The 24,226-nt window shown below is 39.1% G+C and overlaps 1 protein-coding gene across 2 annotated transcripts in view; it reads left to right on the forward strand.

Annotated features, from left to right (window-relative positions):
* Nucleotides 1–24,226, forward strand: part of lmbrd1 (LMBR1 domain containing 1) — a 78,389-nt gene that overhangs the window by 14,778 nt on the left and 39,385 nt on the right. For both annotated transcript variants that reach the window (XM_071913228.2, XM_071913220.2), the window contains exons 4-7: nt 4,612–4,709; nt 7,089–7,156; nt 12,176–12,264; nt 23,211–23,284. In XM_071913228.2, the coding sequence (XP_071769329.1) occupies nt 4,612–4,709; nt 7,089–7,156; nt 12,176–12,264; nt 23,211–23,284 (329 nt within the window). The remainder of the gene's footprint in view (nt 1–4,611; nt 4,710–7,088; nt 7,157–12,175; nt 12,265–23,210; nt 23,285–24,226) is intronic.

Consider the following 24,226-nt stretch of genomic DNA (forward strand, 5'->3'; position numbering starts at 1 on the left):
CCCCCACACCCCAAAACCTCCAACCTTCCTCCAGGAATAAATTGGAGTAGTATAAGAACACAAGAACTATGTGGAGGGTTGAGGTAGGACATTTAATTATTTAGTCCTCTCCTCTCTGTCAGGGGGATAAATGTGCTAAACTTTTATCCCTGGTCAGGCGTTCTTCCCAGTAGAAGATCTGCTTAGAGAGTAATGGATGATCCACAGTAATGCAGTATGACCTATTCCCTCAGTATGTTAATATTCATGGTGTTATGATTAATATTACCCATTGCTTTAACCCACAAGCATATGCCACTGGCTGCATACTGTGCATGGCTTGCATTTATAGGCTTCTGGCGTCATCCTAAACTCAGTTTGTCTGGCTGTAAATGAGTGTAAATGGATACCTTAGTGGAGCAATGAGCATGTATTTATTGAAACTAATGCCCTGTCACAATCACAGCTGGCAAAAAGCAAGCCTCTAAACCACTGACATTCATTTGTCTCTGGCAGTGAGAGCAGTTTGTGAGATATACTCTATTTCACAAGAGGGAGTGTTTGTACTTGATACATGTGGATGCTTGAGGCCATGAGCTCTGGAGGATCAATTCTGGACTGATACAGACAAGTTGTCTTCCACATGTTGGCTGAGGTGTTGAAGTGTTTCAGTGACTTCACTGCTTAAATGATTATCAGGTGCAAATTTTCAATTTGACAACTTGTTGTGGTTGTTTAGTTAATTTTGCATCTATATAAGATGAAAACCTTTTATAGGCTAATTACTGTGGCATTTTCCAGTCCAACAATCACATCTACAGTAACATAGTTTATCTTATTAGAATTGCAGTGATTCCAGCATGTGATTCATTGTTATTTCTCAATGTTGTGTATCTCTCCTCCATTAATGTGTTGTTATGTTTTCATTTTGCTGCTTAACTGGCATCAATTAAAATAAATCACCACAACCATATCTAACTTTTCTTTTATGTTCGAACAATCACTGTTATGTGAAATGTGTCTGGTCTGCTGAAGCTGTCTTTTTGCACATTTTTGTTTATTTCGCATCACAATGTGAACAGTGCTAATGAATCACATTATCACCTCGAGGAAGTGCACAGTTATGCCAGCCATGTTGCTGAGGCACATCTTTGTGACATGCTTTTCTCTGAGTTATTTTGGGGTTGTATGGGCTGTCTTCACCGACATCCATTTGCTGCAGAAAGAAAAGCCCCCAGCTTGAAATAGCATCTCTCTATTTAAGTGTTTTTGCCTCACCTCTGCTCCATGAATTCCTAATGCTTTTGAGTGTTAGTCTTTTCCCTAAAAGAAGCTGCTTGTACAGGAATAGCCAAACAAACAAAAAAGGCTTGGATCTGAGAATAGCCAGTTCTTCCACCAGGGATTGGTGTATTGCCTGCACTTCATACAATAGGATGAACACTGGTTTTAGTGAATGAAAGGGTTTTCTGGTGCAGCAGGCGTTTCCCCCTTGCATTGTTTATATAGGAAATGCAATTGACCACTACCTGCTTTGTGAGGTTTGCCCAAAGCAGTCAATGGTAAATATGCCAATGGTAGAGGGATAATGTGTTGAAATACAAATGCCCCTCTAATTGAATCAGTTGTTCAGTCCACTAGATCGGAATCTGAAGGGAAACGGCAACATTCTCATTGTACTGACAAGCACAGTGGATTTATTAACTAGCCTTTACAGGGCCCAGTCAGAATAAAAAAAACACCAGCATAAAGACTTCCATTAATGATGGGGCTTCTGTATGGCGGGGAATGTTTTTTCTGGCATGGTTTTGGCCCACTTATCTCAAAAGCAAGGTCAACAAAGTTCATTGAATTATTCAGTCAATAATGAATGCAAATACAAAAAAATCTCAGCAATCATCTCAGACACCATTTCAGAATTTCCTGCTGATTTTCAATTGGGATCATAGGTGATGGTTGAGAATACCTTGGCCTATGGGTAACATCATTGTGAGGCCCTTTGTCATACTATTGGGTGGGTGTGCCTTGTTATTGGTAGTATTGTCACATTGCTCCTTTGAAGAAGCAAATACAGTAGATTCCAATTTGCCTCTTTCTTGTGATTGGATGACTGGACTGATTCCATGGTAGAGAATGTGTCCTGCATCAGTACAGAACCAGCAGAGCCTTTCACATATTGATGTGTACTTTATTATACCCGTACCCTGTATGTGTCACCATTGTTTAGCCATGCTCATTTCCCTGCTAATGATACCCAATTGTTTGTCTATTTTATCTTGCAAAAATCAATGACAATGAAAGTGAAAACAAACAAACAAGCATGGAACAAAAAAAGGAATGTGCAGGGTTGCTATAGGCATTTGAACCTCATATATAAAGATCATTAGATGTCAGAAGTTACAATACAGAAAACAAAAAAATGTGGCACTGATGTTGATATATTTATTTATTTATTTTCTCAAGGACACAATGTACTGGAAATTATACAAAAGTGTCTTTGCTTTAAAGGAAGTATTGGCGGGTGAGTTGAAGGGCTGGTGTGTACATTCTGTTTGTGACAGTGCCAGCCATAGGCTACGCTCAACAACAGAAACTGCAGTGTTTGAAGATGTAGCAGTAAATAAACAGTGATGAAATAACATAGTTGTAAAACAAATCTTACCACCATGCTTGCAGTAATTTACCGGATTAGAATTGCGGAGCCAGGGGCAGACTTAGTGATTTGGGGGCCCCAGGCAAAGGCAAGCATAGGGCCCCCTGGATCCCAACCTTCATCCTTTTCAATCCGTCCTTCCTATACATTACTTTCAAGGTGGGGCTTAGCAAAGTACTGTAAAACTTCCAATAATGGCCAGGCCTTTATTTACCAAAAGTGATTAACAAAAGTGAACACCAATCCATTATTAGAGACGGGCCATTATTTGTTGTGGCATGTCCACAATACCCATTATACCTAAAAGTGATATAATTTTCTGGTATTCTTCAGTGAGGTTATGGGAAAGTGAGCATAGGAGCCTTTAAAAAACAATGAACACGAAATATGAAACAAAGCACTTTTTGAAAGGTCTTGATGGAAACCTGAACATCTGCTGAAATTCTTCCATGTCATGGGACCTCATAGATGCTCAGCAGTTGTTTTCATGTCAGATGTTGTTTTGTTTTGTTATATTTTGTTTTAATCACTATGGGTCTCTTCTACTTTTACATGCCTCCACTGATCTTTCCGTCTGATACTTTAAGGGTAAAACGGCTAACTGGGAATTACACATAGCCAGTTTTTCAATAACATTCTAATGTAATGCCATAGGCTTTCACAAACTATTTTCCCTTGTTGCCTTTGCCTCCCAAAGTAGTAGGATTAAGCTGCCCTAAAGTGCAATCTTAGTATTTGTGGGTAGAAGATTCTTATGAAAAATGACATAAAGGTCTGTTACTCTTACAAAACTAAACTTAACGCAACTGCTCAAAGATTCACACTGACATCCTTAAAAACAAATGAGGGCGTGATAGCCACCCATGTAGTGCATGCTGAGAATTGCAAGCAACCAAAGGGGTATTCTCGTCCAGACAACTTAAGATTTGTCAAGTAACAACCTAACTAAAAATACCCCCAAAACAGAGGACTAAACAGTAGTCATGGTTTGAAAAAGGGGAAACACGTAGTATTGGCTTGTGGAAGAACTTTAATGTGAGGTGTATCCTCACCAACATCTAATATACAACTTGAGCATTGGGTCAACTATTGCTGGTTTCAAGCAGAGAACATAAAACTTTTGCTTTCACTTGATATCCCAGCTCCTATCTGCATCCATTTTGAGGCAGATTCTCCATCCTCCTTTTTCTTGAGTGAAAGCGAACCAAAGGAAACCGAGCTCAAAATGGAGAGTTAAGGATAAGATTACCAAGATCAATAACACAGGAAATCTGACACCCTCAACAGTGTCAAGCAGCAATGATGTTTTTCAACATTTCATATTGAAATCAACCGTTTCTAGTGCCTGTTCCCTGGGTTGCTAAGTTTTGTCATTGGAAAGTTTTTGGGGAATGGTGTTGTCACAGTGTCTCACATATCCCCACAATGGGTTTAGACTATGTGCCATTGCTGAATTAATTATAATAGAGGCTACATAAGAGATTTATTTTCCTTAAACGGCATGTAAAAAGTCACAGACACATTTGACCCTTTGCAACTTCAGTTGGCTGGCTTACCATTCATGTATGAATGGTATTAGATGAAGCATTATTACTTTATGACTGTGGTCTATTTCATCCTGAAATGGGAAATTGAAATCTATTCTTGACAGAAATCAGGTTAGATGTGTATTCTACATTGCTTTTAGCCTGTCAAAGGAAATTTAACATAATTTCAAGTGGATGAACAAGCTAGGTTATAACCTAATGTCAACCTCATCTGAGAGGAATATTGTTGAATGACATTAATTCATGTGCACAGAAAAGAACTTAAATTGCAAGTCTGAATCAAGAACATCGGGACACATGCCTGTATTTTGGGGAAATCTGAATACTGATGCATGGAGTCTGAACAGCAGCTTTAGGCTCCTATTGTACTTGCTTCAAAAACTGTTTCTTGCTTGATTTTTGATTTCAACTCTTTTTTTTGTCTCCCTACAGCACTTTACTCCATCATACTATTCTGTGTCTTCCTGTGGATCCCCTTTGTTTATTTCTACTATGAAGAAAGGGATGATGACTGTGTCAACAAATGCTCGGTGAGAATGCACCTCTCTTCTTCCACACATTGCATTGTACCTTGTAAACCAAGCAAACAAAGAGGCTTCCATTTTTATGTACTTGGTTCATTAAACTTCTTTGTGTATTGCACTAACTGCAAAATGCACTTATCTCAAATTAGGTTTTATCAATAGCAATATATTATTTCTTTAGTAGAATATATGAAGTGCAAATCTGCCCTATATTCAACTCAAATGATCTTGGACTGTTAAAGTTTTTATGGTGATCACTGGCTCTCTTCCAAAGCTTGAAAACGATCAACCAGGAGTCTAATTCTTGGCAGGTTTTTGTGGGTTGATAGAATGATTGAGCTTTTACATCCAAAAAGCACTATTTCATAGTTTAAAGAACCATAAAACACCCCTGTACCCATATTCATATAATATCACTCTGTTGTTGCTGCAACTAAAAAGGCTTCTGTTTTCTGGTCATTGTTGATATTACAACAGTAGAGTAGAGCTATTTATGTTGACAAATCTAGACTGAACTGCACCTCATAGAGGTAACCAATGTGAATTCTGTTTCAGGGTTGATTTTACTAAACCAGTGTAGCTTTAACTGAAAAGTAGTAGAATGGACCATTGCTGAATTAATAAAAATAAAAATGAAGGGCTTAGGCTGCCCAATAGGCATACTATTTTACTGTGAAATCACAGGATTTCTTCTGACCTACTGTATTATGTAGTTTACATCAACAAAGAAAATAACGAGACTCCTCCTGCAGTAAGATTAAACAGTTCTTCTCCTCTTTTACTTCATTTAAATATGGGAGATGAAGAAGGGTGATGAGCACGTTTCAGACATTTCAGAAATAAATTTGCTTACCAAGGGTGGCCAAAACAATTTACTGCCATCACAATTTATCTGTAAAAGATTTATATCAGCTGATAATAGAAACTGACGGATATATCCATCAAGCTGTACTATTGGCTTGATTCAGTGTTTCTCAAGCACTTATTTGTAGCGCTTGTCACACTAATGATCAACAAGTACAACATTAGTTAACTATCAGGCGCTGCCAGCAGGCAGCGATATGAGCGAAAAGGTCTTGCTGGTGCAACATCATTGAATGTTCTTGACTGAATTTGAGGCTGATGCAACTGCTGTGCTTTACAGTAACACATTTTAATTTTATTTACCAATCAAATATAATTAGCTACACAAGCTAAATTAAATTAAATTAAATTAAAGTAAAATAGATAAAAAATTAGTTAAGAAATTATAATTATGTAATACTGTGAAAATGTGATATTTTGTAACACCAAAATTATTACACAGTAATACACAGTGGAAATAAACTTTCAATGGTCATATTTGCATCATATCACCACAGAAGCACATATATATATTTGATTATCAAACTACTAGTGTCTCAACTGTTGTTGATGAATACATGTGCACTGATGTCAATTTTAAAAGCAAGAGAGTCACTGTGGGATAATGAACATCTTATTTGCTTTTGAAATATCACATGCCAAATGAAGTTTGGGTCTGCTATTGAATTATCATTAAAATTAGTAAAATTAAATGTTTAGTAAATATTTGGGATAGGTAGATAGATAGATAGATAGATAGATAGATAGATAGATAGATAGATAGATAGATAGATAGATAGATAGATAGATGTATGTTGCTTCGGCTGTTGGAGCACAATGTAAGGACAGCCTATTGTAACGACTGTCTCTCCTCCATGCTGTGTGTACTCAGGGATGGCTGCTGGACCACGTAGAAATATGCTACTTTTAATACTTACAAACTTACCTAGAATACTTAGAAACCACTTAGAAATATGCTAAGTAAATCCCACTACACGTCCGTTCCAGTTGTGGTCTGAAGATATTTGCTGCAACATTGCTGACTCTGCGTCACAGACAAACTTCAGAGTGAATCATATTTATTTATATGGGTCAAACTTTCGAACTTCAAACTTTTTTTTTTTTCAACTGAGGGTGCCGGAACGCCGTTCCTGATCGTTCCAGCCCAATTTAACCCCTGCCCATGTCCTAACCTGGAATTTGCCGAAATTTCAAACCCCGGTCTTCAGAGGAGTCATTAGTGTATGACATACAGATTACGAGCTACAGTGGTTTTTCCCTTCTCTGTGTTAGTTTTGAGCTGACAGAGGCACTTTCTCTCAAAGGCAGGGAGGTCTTTTGTATCATTACTTTCAGAGCACCCTGAATAACAGTGGGAGTGAGAAGTTGTCTCTGCCAGGTCACACTGACTCTAAACTACAGCTCTCTCACTCATTATAGTCCTTAGCTAAATGGAGTATGACCCCCTTCCCTCACTCACAATGAATAATTTGATTTTACTTGGGTCATGATTTACCAGTTTAATTTTTTCTTTCATTACAGCAAGTGAAAAATGCTCTGAAGTACACAATTGGATTCGTCATTGTCTGCGTGGTGCTCCTTTTAATTGGGTAAGTTGGAGACATGGATGGCTTATACTGCTACACGATAGGTGGAAAGGGGTGTGGATAGAGCATTATGTTCAGTTAATGAGAGAGGAGGATCCCTTCAAAGAACAGCTATTGGCGCCATCTGTCTGGCCATGATTAGCTATTCAGAAAAGAAAAAAAATCAACTATAGTATAGCACTATCTGTCTAAATATTGGTGTATTTCTTGTCTATTTGAAAAAAGTCCAGTAGATTAGAAAAAGCAGTTGATAATCTCAATTCCCTGCATTTTCCCTATTTACCATGCAGATGTGGAGGGCATCTCAAGTGTTTAAGTCTGACATTCCGGATAAATCCATTGAGGACTTGATGACTAAATCTATAGTGATGCACAGTCTCAGCCATGTCTCATTTATCCTTAGGTTTATACTGGTTGTGTTCAACAGCACCTGCACAACATAAACATAATGGATTTATTTTGCAGCCGTGACAGCAACATGCTCAGAGTTCAAGTTATACAATTTAATGTGCTCTCTCAACCATTAAATGGTGCACTGGTGGAAGGCCTACCTGGTTTGTGAAAATGGAGGAGCCATGCCTTTACTTCTTTACAGCTTTAAGTTGGAAAGTTAGGACAGAAGCAATTTAGTCCCTGTTTTACCTTATGAACTGGACCTATTGCAGCTTTGTTCTGGGGAATTGTTGCTTTGGTCCTTTGATTTTCAACAACATGATAGCTTTTATCCTGGACTGCTTCTCTGATACCTGGAGACATAAGGCCTGTGTTTGCTGACTGTTCACTCAATAGGTTCTTGCTTGATGATACAAGGCTTTTGTTTGCAGCCTCTACCTGACAAGGCCTTAAACACCTTAAACAACCTCTGACCTTTCACTGCTGCACATTTTTGATGTGTTCTTTAAGGTGTTTTAATGTTTGTCCCTGTTTTCGACAGATGCTCCGTTAGTTCCTTCTTTGCCTGTCAGTTTGACAATCATGATGTTGCCTAAGATGCTACAGTGTTACTGCTTACTCTTGAGTTGTTGAATAGCTATATTATGTCAGTGTAAATACTGAGATTATCAATCACTTTCAATACTAAACTCAGTAGTGTACCTAATTAAAATTTTATTTAATAAGGACCACTTTAAATTGTTTGCCAAATTGGCTTTCACTCAAGTTACACTAAAAATCAATGTTCATTCATTATCTGCTATAAAGTTGGTGAGTGACCTAAAATATTGGATGTTTTTTCCCCTCCCCAAATTTCAATCTAAACATTATCTTGACTGACACTCATGGGCATGTTAGAGCAGGATGGTTTGCATAATCTGAAAGCGCAAATTAAGAATATAGTCATGTTGGTTCTGCCATTTATTTACATGGGTTATAAATAATTGTCACACGCTCATTGCTCCCATCTCTTCCCAATAGCAACAAATAGATTTCTGATTGATCATAGCCCTACTACAACTGTAAGAGTTAGGGTTGTACTCGCACATCCAAACTCAACGCCATCTAGTGTTTTATCGGGGCTAATCCTGTGCATACATCCTCACAGATGTACAGATGCATCCACAGACTCCACCAGCACTGACGAATACACAGAGCCCAGCTTTGATTTAGGTGGTCTGTCCTGTGCACCTAATAATAATATACTAAAACATGAAATGTAAAAAATATACAATATGTACAGAATGTGCAGATTTGAATATGTACCTTACTAGCTGTTCAATCTATCAAAAACTCCAGATGTAGGTACGTGTATGTGCTTTGTTGGCTGTTCTCATTATCACTATCGTTATCAGAACATATTTCTAGCTGGAGGTAGCATACATACAGAAATGTGTCCAGAGATAGGCCTAGGAAAGCAGTCCAGGATAGTTTGTACAGCTAATGCAGGCGCCCTGCTGCAACACCCTCCTAGTTGGCTGAGGCTGAGGCCATTGGCAGAGTAAGCATTGTACAGTCTGGAGTTCAGTTTAGTCCTCATCCTCCCTTCTGCTACTGCTTCCAGGGTGTCCAGGCTCAACCCTATGACAGAACCAGCTTTTTTCTCTAGTTTGTTTATTCTTCCCACATCCCCTGCCTTGATGCTGCCTCTCCAGCACAGCACCACAAATAGCACTGGCCACAAGTGATTGGTAGAACATGTAGTGTAAGAAAGAGCAACATACACACTTCCCAATTAAAATATTTAGTAGGTGCTAGAATGTATCTTGCAAGGAATGAAAAAGGAGAATGCTGCACTCTGCTTCCAGTGTTCCCACACATGTATTCAACTATTTTATAATGTTTCGATCCTAGGTCATCATCAGGTGTCTGCCATACGAAGAGACAGGTGTCCATTTATAGTAGAGTAGTCTGTTGCATACATTGAAAGACCTCAGCCTCCCTAGGAAGAAGAATCTACACTGCCTTCTCATGTATAGTACCAGTGCAGTGGTTTATTGTGGATATGCACTCCCAGGTACTTGTATGACTGCACCATCTCCACCTCCTTCGTCTTACTGACGTTGAGCTGCAGATGGTTCTTCTTGCACCATCCGACGAAGCTTTCCACTCGACTCCTATACTCCCCCTCCTTGCCCTCAATCACGCATCCCACAATAGAGTCATTAGAGAGTTTCTGAAGGGGGCATGACCCAGAATTGAATCTGAATTCAGAGGTGTGGAGAGTGGGCAATAAAGGTGACAGCACGGTCCCCTGGGTGGCCTCCGTGGTACTCTGAAGCGGGTCCGACACACTGGGCAAACTGCCGTATGTCCGTAGAGGTAGTCCTTGGGTAGGTGGTATTAAGTGTGTTCCCATTAGGCCGGCCTGCTGAGCTGGGTGTACCTGTTCAAAAATCAGGTTTAAGCTCTGTCCTGGACTGGTTCCCGTCCATCATTTGTCCTAGCTGCTTATAGCTAGTGATCTTTCTCATTGCACCACACACTTCCTTCACATTGTTTGTTTTTTTTTTAGTTTGTTTGTTTAATCAAATATTTTAATCAAACTTTGCTGCACATGTTCTAGGGCCAAATATTAGTCATGTATGCTGGAGCTTGGTTTTGATTGGCTCGTGGACATGGCTTATCACATAATGGTTTAGTGGCATATTGGCAGTGTGGGTTTGGAATATTGTTACAAAATATGGTACACCCTGTACCATGTTTTGTTGCATTTTACTGACTGCCTCAAATAATAAAATACTCATACTCGAGATGACACAAATAGTGATGGCGTGATTAAAGTCAAGTTAATTTCTTCAGCAATCTAATTTTGATTATTTGTGAACATCTGACATTTGTGAAATAATTTGGCTCACTTGAGCAACAATGCTGTCCTCCCTGTTCACCCACGCACACACCGATAGGTGTTGATAACATTACAACTTATCCACTAATCATTCATCATAGTCTCCTCTTCTGTTTGAATGACATGTTTGCAGATTAGCATGTAGTTTGATTAATGATCTTGTTTGTATAAAATAAATAAACAGTCAACTTTACACTGTGTTTGATGAATAATGGCTAAAGCTATCCTTATGCTTAGGCACAACAAATACAGTGGTTTTGTACGGGAGACCTGAAAGGCAAAAAAAAAAAGAAATTGGGATTCTTTTGGATCCAAATATCTATGTGTTGTCTATTTTATATCTCCCATGTTTATCTCAATATATTGACTTACCAAAAGTGCATAAGTATGTAAGATATGTTTATTTATTTACAAGTACTTATTTTCTCTCTGATGCACACACACACACACACACATACCCGCACACAAACACTCTTTTAGTCTCTTAATTTTTTGTTTCTTCTCTTTCTGTCCTTAGACATTCCAGGCAACTATATTTCACAGTTAGCTAGATAACTTAAATATCATGAAACTACTATACTTATATTTTTTGTGCAGAATTAGTGATCCTCAATGTATGACACTGAATGACATTCCATAACGTAATAGTCAAGTTTAATTTGCCAGTAGCACATCCAGAATTTCAAGACATATCTTTTCCTCACTTATCTGGATAACTCTATAATCCTACTCACTGTTGTTTGATGGACAAACAAATAATACAGTCTAACAAGCATCTCTTGCTGCTGAAAATCTGTTTTCTGTCTTTGACTTTTGCAAAAGTAGTTACAATGTCCTGCAAGTTATGGAGTTCTCGTTGTTCTCCATATTTTTTGCTAAATGGAGATTTGAGCTAGTCCTGCAAGCCTCTCTGCAGACACGGTTGAGCGGAGATAGTGTATGTCTAGATAACATCACTCACTCCAATTTGAGTACCTGGTGGTGAGTCCTCCAGGAAAACAGTTGAAAACAGGCACAAACACGTTAAAAACACCTTAAAAAAGATGCAACAAATGCACGTCTCATTAATGTGCATATTAATACATATTGATTAACACAGGATTGTGCGAGTTCCCGTGAGATTAGAGGTCTTGATGTCCGCGACATTTCAGAAGTCAGCAGGATGTCAGTTATATCATTAAGTGTGTGATACCCAGTCCTTCCCTAATCATCTAGTGTGAACTGATTGAGAGACAAAAAAAATCTGTGAAATCTCTTGTTATATATGCGAAGCACTGCATTTTCAAAATTGGTTCGAATTTTAAGTCTTCTAGTGTGTTCCCAGCCTTAGCCCACTTCGATCCTTGAAGGTTTTCTCCCTATACGAATTAAGATCCAAATAAAAAAAATAAAGACAAAGAAGAAAAACCATGAGAAAGCCGGCGTTTCAAAACAAATATTGAAAGGGACAGAGGAAGAGAAGGAGACATGTTGTTGGGCGGACCTGGACTTGTTAAATGACAGTTTTCCACCGAAGAGATATTAGAACCGGTAATAAAGGAGAAGTCAATTTTTCAGATGAGGAATTTGAAGACTTAATTACAGGTTTAGACAGGCAAATCTTAAGTGTAACAGCTGTTGTTCATGAAAAATAGACTAAACATAGGCATATCTGTCAACTAGTATACTATTTTGGACAGTGACAGCCCCAAAATAACCTAATAACTTTAGTTTGCACTAAAATATAGTTCCATTTCTTTCAGAGCCTTCGTTCCTCTTGCAGCCCCACCTGGTCAGAATTCCACTCAATGGGAGAAAGTACAGTACCTTTTTGAGGAGCTCGGGAGTAGCCGTAAGTATAGCCCCTTTAAAGTTTTGGTTATTTTCAACTTGTGCTTTATTTTCCTAGTGCTGATTGATTCTAATCAAAATTTTGTCAATTACTCTAATGGTAAAAGTATGGTGTCTAATGTTAAAAAGCATGCTACTGAAATTGCCATTTGCTATTGGCTGATCTTTGGTGCCAAGTGATCACCTTCTATAGAGTACAACAGGTGGTAGATGTCAGGCTTTACACAGATTTGTGTTTGGTGTTAAGTTACTCTTTAAGGATGGAATGTGTCACACATGCTCACACATTTTAGCACTGAGTCATATTTTTTTTTGCCGACCAACATGGCTGGTAAGATTTCAGGATTCCAAGTAGAACATTTACCAGAAGTGTTTTAAATAGACTGGAATAAATTGAAAGCTTGTACTTCTGAGTTTGACAGTCGTGCATACAATTCTCGTTTATTCAAGTACCTTTTAGTCAGATATATTAAAACAGTTGTGCTGCAACAGCAGAATGAAGAAGATAATATGCTGTTAGCATTAGGTAACATTACAAAAAAAATGGCTGCTAGCATTGGGTAAACCAGTGAACAGAACACCCACACAAAAGATGAATGAAAACAGCACCCCAACCTTAGACCCTCAATGAGAACATGGAAAAACTCCATGGCCATGCTTGCAGTGGGTGCAGAGAGTTGATAACAAAAGGAATAAACAGAATAAGAATGCTGGGGTGAACATCCAGATCTAATGTGGTGACATCAATGCAAACTCGGTCACCATCATCATCGGTGTCACCAAAGTCGTCATAACGACACCCTGTGCAGGGACATCAGCGCCGTCTCAGTCACCATGGCCCACAACCACCACAGAAGAGGGAAGAAGAGTCAGCAACCACAAAGGACACCAATGCTGCCCAGCCATAGCCACAGCCACAACCTGAAGTGAAACGAGATAGGAGACACACCATACACACAGCAGACGAACTCAGTTGCTTACTCCCACTCACATAAAAACACATATACCAACATGAAAGACTAGCTAGCTAGCTAACGTTTCATGTTGATGACAACATAGTAGCTCACCACAGCGTCACTGTGCATAAATAAATATCTGTTAAGCAGTACGCTCACAAACAATCTGTTGCTATTAAGTGGCTAAATGGTTTTGGGTAAAGTTGGTTAGCTACAGCTTGAGCTGTATGCTGAGGTTGAGCTGTATGTAACTATTGATTCCATATTTTACTTGACTTGCTGTATAATAGTTCTGTAACTCTGTGGGATGTTCTAAACATGTATACCAGTTTGCAGTGGGATATGTTACCTTTTCACGTGACATTTCTGAACGGTAACGCTACTTGGCTAGGTGGTATCTGTTGTGAAAACACCAGTTTGCACTTTCTGTCAATTCTGTCAATTTCACACCAGAGGTTGGGGCGGAGCTGGGGGCTTTGGCTGAGACTTGTGGAGAAAGACACACGTTTGCTGATGTTGTTGTAGTTCCTATGGCTGCCGTTAGATGTTACTAAAGAGTCCATATTACTGATTGCTCCTTTATTTCACATGAGATTAACATATTAAAAATGTAATTAAAATGTTCTGTTTAAATTTTATATTCACATTTAAACAATTTTGTATTTATATTTCTGAAGCAAAACAAAATGCTAGTACAGTGAATTCACTCTGACTATATAGCCTCATTATGAACGCAGAGATATGACATTTAAATCTACCAATTCGAATAGTCTAGTCTATCGATAGTTCACTGCATGATTGCAAGAGTATAAAGGCCCTCTCTATGCATCTTGGCTTTTTGAATAGAGCATTGCCTCTGCCCATGCTCATGTTCATGCAGGAATAGCTCCAAATGTGGAATCCTAACAATCCTCTGGCCTTATGCCATCTGGGGATCAAGGAGGAAGTCGACCCATCTGCCTCTCTTCACTGTAGTGGACCCCTACACGCTCCTCCCAACCTTCCTCCCTTGGCACAGGGGGAAATGGCTAGGCTGCTGAGGAGGAAATGTGAGGATCATCCCTTCTCTAATTCCCCATCTCTTCTCTCTCCAGATGGGAGGTTAATTGAGCAAAGGGAAGACACTCTTGCTAAGTAAGCCTCCTGACCCCTTTGCTGTGACTGTTCATTTAGGCCACTGCATCTTAAATGGGCTGACCATTACATTTTTCACTATGCTCCAGTGATGCCTGGATGCATTCAAGATCACTAGCTATTAATGTTGCTATTCATTCTCAAGGCCATACAGCATAGTAATGCATTATTACCTGTTGCTTGCAGTGATTCTGGGCATTCAGGGTATTCTTTGTATCTGTATGTATACGATAGTATGATAATAAAAGCAGTTCCTCTGAGAATTGTTTGCATTCTTATTGTGCTTCCCCTGACATAAAACTGCATACACAGGGAATACAGCACCAAGCTAGTGTATTTTTGAGAATATTCAACTATCCATCTGCAGTTGGGGTGGGAAAGTAAGCCTAATTCTTCAACTGCACTAGACCAATTGAGAAGAGGTACTCTTCTTTCCCCAAGCCTCTTAGCCCACAGGAGAGAAAGGCGTCTGAAATCCACAGTAATCCAATGATAGCCTTGAGTTATTCTGTGACTTGCAGTGTGAGAACCCCTGTCCTTGAAGAGGTGTTAAAACAGTCACAGTCCTCATATCCTTCCCCTGGACTCTCAGGGCTCTGAAGATACATCAGACATTATCTTGAATATGAAACCACTGATTTTTTTTCCCAATAATAATTAATGTTAGGTCTTCTTTCCATAACACAGAATGATGTAGGGTATGAGCCATTGCAGCTTCAGACTGGATTTGTAATCTGACGGAGTGATAGCCCGCTGATGTCAAGATGCCATAATGAGTAATGGCTGCCCCTCAGCCTTCTACACCAGTTAAAGAAGCCCTTCCTCAGGCCTTATTTGCACTGTTAAAACTGTCAGGCATTGTATTATCCTATCACTGACAGAGTATTTAATTAGCATTTAAATGTCCCATTTATACTACTAGTAAGAACTTTAGTGGGTTCAGCCACTTCTGTCACCTTTTGAAATTGAGCAGACAGTAGATTAATGCTAGACTGTAGCTTGAAAGAGGAAAACTACCACTCTGGTACACACTGGTAATTTTTAAAATTAAAAGGTTTCATTGTCAAAGCCTAAACATTAAATGTCCTTTTCATCCAACTCATTTTCTGTTGTTTCTTCAGATTGTATGACATAAGTGCTTTGCCTGCGGATTGTGCATTATGGAGCGAAAGTTTGTTTTGCACTTAGATTTTTTTTTGCTGCTAGGGGATCCCATTTATTCCAACTGATGAGCTGCAAATAAGATATTCAGGTGTCCTGTTTTCAGTGCAGCTTCGGCATTTTGCCAAGAAATTGCAAAATATCGCTTCTTGAAACTTTTCTGCCAAGCTTCTCTCTGTTTTGCAATGAAAATTGATAGAAACAAATTTGCCAGCTCAAATTTGTGCACGTGCATCAATGCACAGGATCATTACCTGAGGGTTTTAACGGTACGATAACATAGCTCTATAACATAGTTTATTTATTTATTTATTTAAAAGGGACAATGTACAATTCAAACATAAATGTCACCATTTGATGCACCGAACCAGATAGCTGCAAGCTATAATACTAAATATATAAATATAGTACTGTACATATACATCCATATCTTGAAAGGATTTTCTTTCCATTTATGTGAATATCATTTCCAAAAGCTTTCACCCTGTTGGTTCACTGGGACCGGATTGCCTTGTAGGAAAAGTTGATTCAGCATTCCATGTTTCATGTTCATTTCATGTTTCGCAGACTTAATTGCTTTGTAGTTTTTCGGTTTTGAACATTTTGAACAGGTCTCTCAGGTGTTTAGAAATGTCAGTGGACCTTGTCTAACAATATCCACAATGTGGAATCTCACGTAGCCACACCTGCGTGTCAAACTAATGGAGGTCTGGAGGACTTCTCACCAGAAAATGTTGGATAACGAGACCTTGCGGAGCCAGAGGTTGTCTCCGAGTTTGAAAACGCACACCCCGGAAACAGCACCTCTGGTTTGTTTTTCTGTGCGGGTAGAAACAATTTTCCTTTTTTTAGTTTAGCTACGCTAATGATAAAAAAGATGAAAACTTTTCCTTAAGACTTGCTTCTGTTTTGTCAGAAGTATGCTCTCGACATCAAATTGAGTCGATGACAGCTTCTTTGCTTGAAGATTCTGCTCCAAAACAGGAATGTAATGGCATGTTTACCAACAGGCTACAGTAAAAGTAGGACAACGCACCAGCGCCATGCTCCGCCCTCGCGCAATTTTATTGGTTTGAAGCATGACGAGACATCGTCTCCACCCTTTTCTAACCAACTGTTCTGCTTGAATTTCTCCAGACCTCGTTTTGTTTTACACAGAGGTCTGGATACGTAAGATTAAGGTGGTGGTGGCTGACTAACCTAAATAACTAAATAAATAACATGCACTTAATGTTTTCTCTCTGCTGTTTTTTAATATGCAAGAGTAAATAAACATGATTAGTTTGTATTGTGTTTGAAAAGTCAAATTTGTATTGGCTTACCTACTGAAGGATAACAAAGTTTATCAGAAAAAGCAGGTTGTGGTTGGTTGGGTTAGATGCTCAACATTGCTCAATTTTCAATGAAAATAATTGCATAAATAACAGTTTTGGATTTCTGGTTTATAGTCAAGGTGAGATGTTTTTTTGTCAAGGTGGCCAGCCTTGACTATACAGTGCTGTGGGAATCCGTGGTGTAATATGATTCTCTTATGAATGATATTGTATTGTTTTGTATAAAAGCTGACATAAGAAAAACTGTAGATTTGAAGGCTTGGCAGCGGCTTCATTTAGCCTTCTATTCAGATTGATATAGCCATAGACTGTAATCTTTTTCTATGAGTTGTGCTTAGAGCACAAAAAAGAAGATATTTTCTTGCTCTTGGTGCCCTAGTGTAGCCATAGTGACCATATGGGAATTTGAGCATGCGTAGTAATATTTCATAGTCACTTAATGTATTCAGAATCTGAATATAAAAAGTTGTCTGCCATTGCATCAATGCCTGGAGCCTTTTCTCCTGTGCAACTGCTTGGCAAGCGTTCAACTACACCATTGCAGTGTTGTAGAGTTGCAGAGTTGTAAAATGTAGATGTGTGGGGGGAGATAGTAGGGCAGAGAGATAATCTTTCTATTTTTTATGTGTGTTGCATAGGTACTGTAACAGTTACACTTGCCATTTTGATGTGACTTTTGAGATCTGACTCTAAAGATCAGATTTTATATCATATCGCTTTGTGTCCAAACTTAGCTTTCTCTCTCTCTCACCTCTTTACATTGTGATTCTAGTCTGGACGTAATCCAACCCCAATGTCCATACAACCAATCTCAATGCAACCCAAGCCACTTCTATATCTGGTTTTAAGGATCTGACAACAATGTGAGCAAAATCTGATTTTTGTGCATCCAGATCTGTCACATAATGTGTCCTGGCAGGATTGGATGATAAAAGTCACATTAAAATGAAGTGTAACTGTAGTCATAGATCAGAAACTACTTATGTGACTGCTTTCGCTACAGAATTATGCAGTTGTCAAGATTTGATATGTGTCCTGAGAGCCTATTATTATTATTATTATTATTATTAGTAGTAGTAGTAGTAGTAGTAGTAGTAGTAGTAGTAGTAGTAGTAGTACTATTACCTAGCTAATCTGGCTTCAGAGCTCCTTGTTTCTTTCTTAGATGAAAACCACTGTAGTGAAAAGTTTTATGCTCTGTTTCCCTCCACAGAAGGAGAAGAGAGGCCAAAACAATATAGCCAATAAAAGTTGAAACTAAATGGCTTAATATTTACATGCCATCATTCGGTTCCTTGGAGAATTAGACAGGTTTCTCCACATTTTCAATTTGGGGAAACACTAAAGTTTCTTTGAAGAATCCTTTCTGTCTCAGAGTGTACTTTATCAACTGTGCATGCGTACTGCTAAGGCAATCATAAAATTATTTGCATGGGTATATAAATATATATAAATAAGGGTTACTTTATTTATAAATGCTTTAGAGACTTCAGATGAGAAATTCATGGTGAGGCAGTTGAAGTGCTGCTGCTGTCCCAATTCAGCAAATAGTGGAGGGCGAGTTGTTTAAAGTTGTTATCTTTTGACGTTTTTCTGCCTTCCCTCAAGTGTGGGATATTGCTTTATCTAAATTGACTAGTTCCCCCTCAACATTGGAACTGAAGCCAAATTGTGCCCAAAATAAAATATTACATTCAGGTTTTAGAACCACATCTATGGCTATTCTTTTCCTTTTTCTTTTTCTTTTCTATAACTGCTGTAAAACAGTAGAACTATTACCCCCATTTGAAGTGGAACAGTTGATTGTTTTAGTTTTCAAATTCACCCACAAAAAGAGCAAACAAACCTTATGGTGATAAATGTATGGTAACTTTCCCAACTCTGCTATAAGCCTCCAAATACTGTGGTTTGACAGTATATGGTTATTGGTGCAGTCCTGTGTATCCCATCCCTAAACCTTACAGCTGCTTCTTACTTCCGTTTGGTTCATCTTAGTGTGAGCTTTATGTGTTGCCGTAGTTGCATGATTCTATCATGCCACAGAAGCAGTGTGCTACGGCTAAAGGAGCTCTTTAATAAACACCTCTCTGTACAAGTCTCCTGTGTGCACACAAGCCTGAAGGGCTATATGCGCGGTGAGATAAGAGCCACCTCATTCCATTGCTGTTGGAATCGAGGCTGTACAGATGTGGAGCACCACCGATAATAGACAATATTCCCTCTGTTTAATCCCCGGAAAATCTGCTCAAGAAACCAAGCAGAGAGGCAGCAAACATCTATCCCTCTCTTTGTGCAGAGTTCATGAACAGAATGCTCTCCATGCAGAACATGGAGCTATTGTCTCCTTTACCGAGCTCACCACTAAACAAAGGCTGCAAAATCACAATGAAACACTCGGGAATAGGAAACATCCATTCAAATGTTAATGTTCAGCCCAGCTGTCAGACTTCAAAGTTTTCTTTTTGCATACAATACAATGGAGACCAGGTATATAATTTATCTCCATCTTCCCCCTCTTTGTCCTGCTGCTTGTGAAATGCCTTTAAAAGAGAGTGATAAATGTTATAAACAACTCAAATTATACATGCCCTGAGTAAGGACTTCATTATTCCTGATCAAATGTCACTCCCAAGGAGAAAGGAGAAAGGAGAAAGGCAAGCAGAGAGCCACCTATGCCCATGCTGACAGGTGGGCTGAGCACCACTAGGTTGCTGCCGAGGGGGTTGGGATAACCGCGAAAGACAACTGTGTAGCTTTTACTTGGAACCATATGACAGGTGGGATCCTGACAGGGGAGAGAGGCGATCAGTCTCTTCATCAATCCCTGTCTTCGGGCTCCAGCTCTGACAGCTGGTGTGACACCTACTGTTGCCCTTGCCTGATGGGTGGTCCCCTTTCTGCCTCAATCAAAGGTGACACACATCAACTCAAACTACAGTGAAGGATCCAGATGTTTAAATACTATGCTTGTGTTCAATCTATAAAATGACAGTAATTGAAAAAGAATGAGGGGGCAGACATTGTGCATTCCTAATTCATGAACTGGAGAGAATGACTTATCAACTAAAACATAATTTTAGGAAAGTGTGCATGAATTGGGATAATTAGCTTTGCCTACTAAAATGTTTTGATAACAATATATGTTTCTTTAATAACACCTGAGGATCTGAGTAAATATAGAACACAATCTACCCCAATACCACGATTAACTGGCAATTCTCATGCAGTAAAATGAAACTTCACCTCTCCAGCAAATTTAATAAGCCCCAGTAATGAACTGGCAATGGAGAGATTTTCTAGGCACAAAACAGCTCTAGCCAACTAAAATGAGCTTTTATGCTAGCAAGCCTTGCTGCTGTCACTAACACTGCCTAGAGTAGGCAATCTGTAAATATGCTCTGGCAGTATTTTTATTATTATTATTTTTTTTTAACTATTTTTTTTAGCTCCCTAGCTAACCATTGCATTGCCTCCAAAGCAATGCCAACATTTTCCTAAAGAGATTGTTTGCTACAATGCCTCCATAAAGGGCGAGTATCAAATCCAAGAATGCCAAGTCAACACTTGTGGCCGTTTGGAGAACATTCTTCTCAGTTGACTTGGAGAGAATGATCTTCTCAAGAACGTGAGCACAGAGAAGTAGCCTATGCTTGCAGTTTGAGATTGGCTGTGTGCTTGACGTCATGCACACAATCAGTTAAGACGCACAGCTGTTCATTTTCCCATCTGTTTCAACCGGATGCTGGTTGTGTTGTTTTGATGTGATTCATTGTTCTCACAATGAATCTCGGGGCTTCCTATTCGTTCCCCTCTGCCAAGTCACCATCCGATGCATCCTCAGCTAGAAAGTAAATCTCCAGGATCTTTATCCGTCCTTGTGTTCTTTTGTTTTGGGATTATACTTCGGCCATTAGACATTACGTCAAACAGGACACAAGAATGCACAAGAACGTGCATTGAGAAAGACCAAAAGTGTTCAACCGCCTTGACAATTTACACATTTTGTGGTGTTGCAGCCTGAATTCATAATGAATTAAACAGGGTCTTTGTCAACCATCTACACAAAATACACATTTTGCTAATGTATTAAAAATTAAATACAGAAATATCTAATTTACTCAAGCAAGTCCTCTTGGATACATCTGTATCAGCTTGGTACACCTGGATTTGGGGATTTTCTCCCCCTCTTCCTTGCAGATTTGCTCAAGCTCAGTCAAGTTGGATGGGGAGCATCTGTGAACAGCTATCTTCAAGTTATTACGCAGATTTTCAATGGGATTTGAGTCTGGGTTTTTGCTGGGCAACTCAAGGACACGGAACATAAGTCATTGCCCCAATCTAGGGTCTTACACTGTGAAGCAGGTTCCCAATAATTTGCTTGTATATGGCTCTATTCATTCTTCCCTCTACCCTTACAAGTCTCCCAGTCCTTGTAGCTGAAAAGTACCCATACAGCTAGGGGTGGGTGATATCATATAGTTTGCAATAACATTGTTAAGATGCCAGCAAAATGCCATATATCTTTATCAAGTATGACGCAGAACTATGTGCATGTGAACCATAAGCATGCAGATTGCATCATGTGGGTAAAGGATGTCAGCACAGCAGCATATTACATATTGCCACTTGCTGCATGGCTAAATACCCAGTCACCGCAACAAGATGAGTCATGCTAGAGGCTAACAAAAGGACTTGATGGTGACCTGTGCTTCTGTATAACCCGCTTAAGAAGACTTAATTCCTCAACATGGATATATTTCACTCACTTGGAGGTGTTTTGGAATTGAACAAATTGATACTAAACAAGAGAAAGTGCTTTGCAAACTGTGCCGTAAGTCAATTGCAGTGAAAGAAAGTTCAACAACAAATCTGTTTCACCATCTTCACGTGTATCACCCCAGGCAGCACACAGATTATGAAAAGCTTTGTGAGTGATCTATCCCCACAAAAAGCCTCAAATTGCCAGTACAGAAAATGACAAGACTGTCATGACTGCTGTCTTTCACCTGAAAGGTTAATTGAGCTCAGTTAAATAAGCTTTTATCCAGCTGTTATCTTAATGTTGTTTCATTTTAAATATTGTGATGACTTTTATGCCATTTTTATAAATTGTATATACTGTTTTACTTTTAGGAGGTGCCTGATGCCAGGTGATTGTATTTACTAATTTCGAAGTGGATAGAAAAGGACAAAAACACACACCATTTCTTAACAACAGGTGCCACACAGAATTCAATATATAGAGAATTAAAGAGTATCCACACACTGATATCTGCTCCCAAAGTGTGTACATTTAATTGAATTATTATTTTAGTTATTTGTTTAATAGAAAAACACCTATTCACAGGGTACAGCTTAGGTGTTAATAAATTTACACACCTTGGGAGCAGACCTCCAGTTCATTCTTCTAATTTCCTGTCCAGAAGGCATTAGTATTACTAGAGGAGGTTTGGTAATGTCGGTTTTACTCCAGTGATTTAGGGATTTCAATCTCAATGGCCGAAGAGTTACTCAATGTGTGCGGTCATCTGCCTTTCTTTAGGAGGGTCTTCCTTCTGGCCACTCTGCCATAAAGACCAGATTTTTGAAGACTGACTGTAGTCCTTCCGGCAAGATCTTTTTTCGCAGCAAAAGAACTGTAGATTTGTCAGAGTGGTCGTTGGGTTGTTGGTCACCCCCCCTCACCAAGGTCCTTCTGGACTTTTTGCTCAGTTGGTCGGATAACCAGCTCTGGGAAGAGTCTGGGTAATTCCATATTCCATTTCCTCCTGATGGAGCCTATGGAGCCTACTGATGGAACCTACTGCCTTTTGATCTATCAACACTTTAGATTAGATTATCAACACCTAAATCTATGCCTCTTCACAATTCTGTCTAAATTCTGCAGACAGATCCCTGAACTTCATGGTAGAGTTTCTGCTCTGACATACTGTCATCTGCGGGACATTACAGAAACATGTGTTTAGTTCTAAATCATATTCAATCAGTTGAATTGCCCGCAAGAGGACATTTCAAGGGCATTCAAAGAAATTGGGATGCAACTTGAGTCAATTTGGATGGTCAAGTCAAAGCGCATTTCAGCTTTTCATTTTGAGTTAATTTCTAAAAATTTGTAAATAAAAAATCCACTTTGACATTACAGGTTATTGTGTGTAGATAATTTACAAAAAAAATCCTAATTTAATCTAACAAAGTGCAGAAACAACAGCTCACTGAAATGTTGCCAAAGTGCACATACATTATTTGTGTTACAGGAAAAGTAGGCTCTTAACATTTGGCACACTGTCTCACCAGAGTCCACCAATGTTCTTTGTCAGAGGTGAAGGTTGAATCTCTAATGGCTTTGCTCTCTCCACCTGCAGATGGCCTACCCGCTCTATCTTTCTCCATCAGCTCCCTGACCTTGATTGGCATGCTGGCAGTGATCACGTACACGGTGAGTGGGGACATGAGACGGGTGGCTGGTGTTGCTTTATGTGCTCATGAGGGCTATATCTGCACATAAAATAAGGCTCATCATCCAATGGGATGATTTCCAAAAGTTGCCAGCCCAGTGGCTTAATGGGACATGTTCTCCTCTTTGTTCAGATGAGGAGTCCATTTAACATGTAAAACTTGGGTAACATCCTTGCAGAAAGAACAGAAAAGAAAGATTTCCCCTTTGTCAGATTTAAGTAAGGCCTCCGCTTTCTGTCATGTTGTGTCTCTTACATGATGAATGGGATTTTTCCATTGGATATATCATGTTTGACATTTAGTCAGCTCATGTGTTGTCATAGTGTTGGTGAAATGCCATCTTTCTTTGAGTTCATATTTAGTGCAGTTACTTAATTTTTTTTGTGTACAAATGGGTTCCCATTATTTTGGCCGAGATGCATCTAGTGATGGAGTGGCCTTTCAGTATTAGTAATGCCTTGTGATTCTAGAGCTCTGGCATTCAATTGCTCAGATTGCTCAGACTGCTGTCTTTCACCTGAGTGCCCGAGACTTTTGTATGATGTATGTGCACCCTCCACTGGCCCACTTATCTGCTGTCTATTTATATATATAGATCTACCTCAATGTCCATTAATATATGCCTATATTTTGATTCCCTCAGCATTCTGCAGTTTTTCATTTTTCCCTAGATCAGAAAAATTGACTGTGCTGTAACACTTGTTAATGTTGTCCATTTTTCACAGCCGTTATCATGGTAACTAGACTGTGAACATTCCCTGGAGGTGGTGGCACTGGTGTCAGGGTGGGAGTAACACAGAATAGTGCCTACTGTGGGGAAAGAAGAAAAAACTGTATGAACCCAGGGAGTGAGAGTAAGAGTGACAGCCAACCCCGATCTATCCAGTTTCTGTCGAGCTCAAAGAGGCCTATTTGACAAATT

This window comes from Centroberyx gerrardi, chromosome 15, assembly GCF_048128805.1.
Source record: "Centroberyx gerrardi isolate f3 chromosome 15, fCenGer3.hap1.cur.20231027, whole genome shotgun sequence".
NCBI lineage: Eukaryota > Metazoa > Chordata > Actinopteri > Beryciformes > Berycidae > Centroberyx > Centroberyx gerrardi.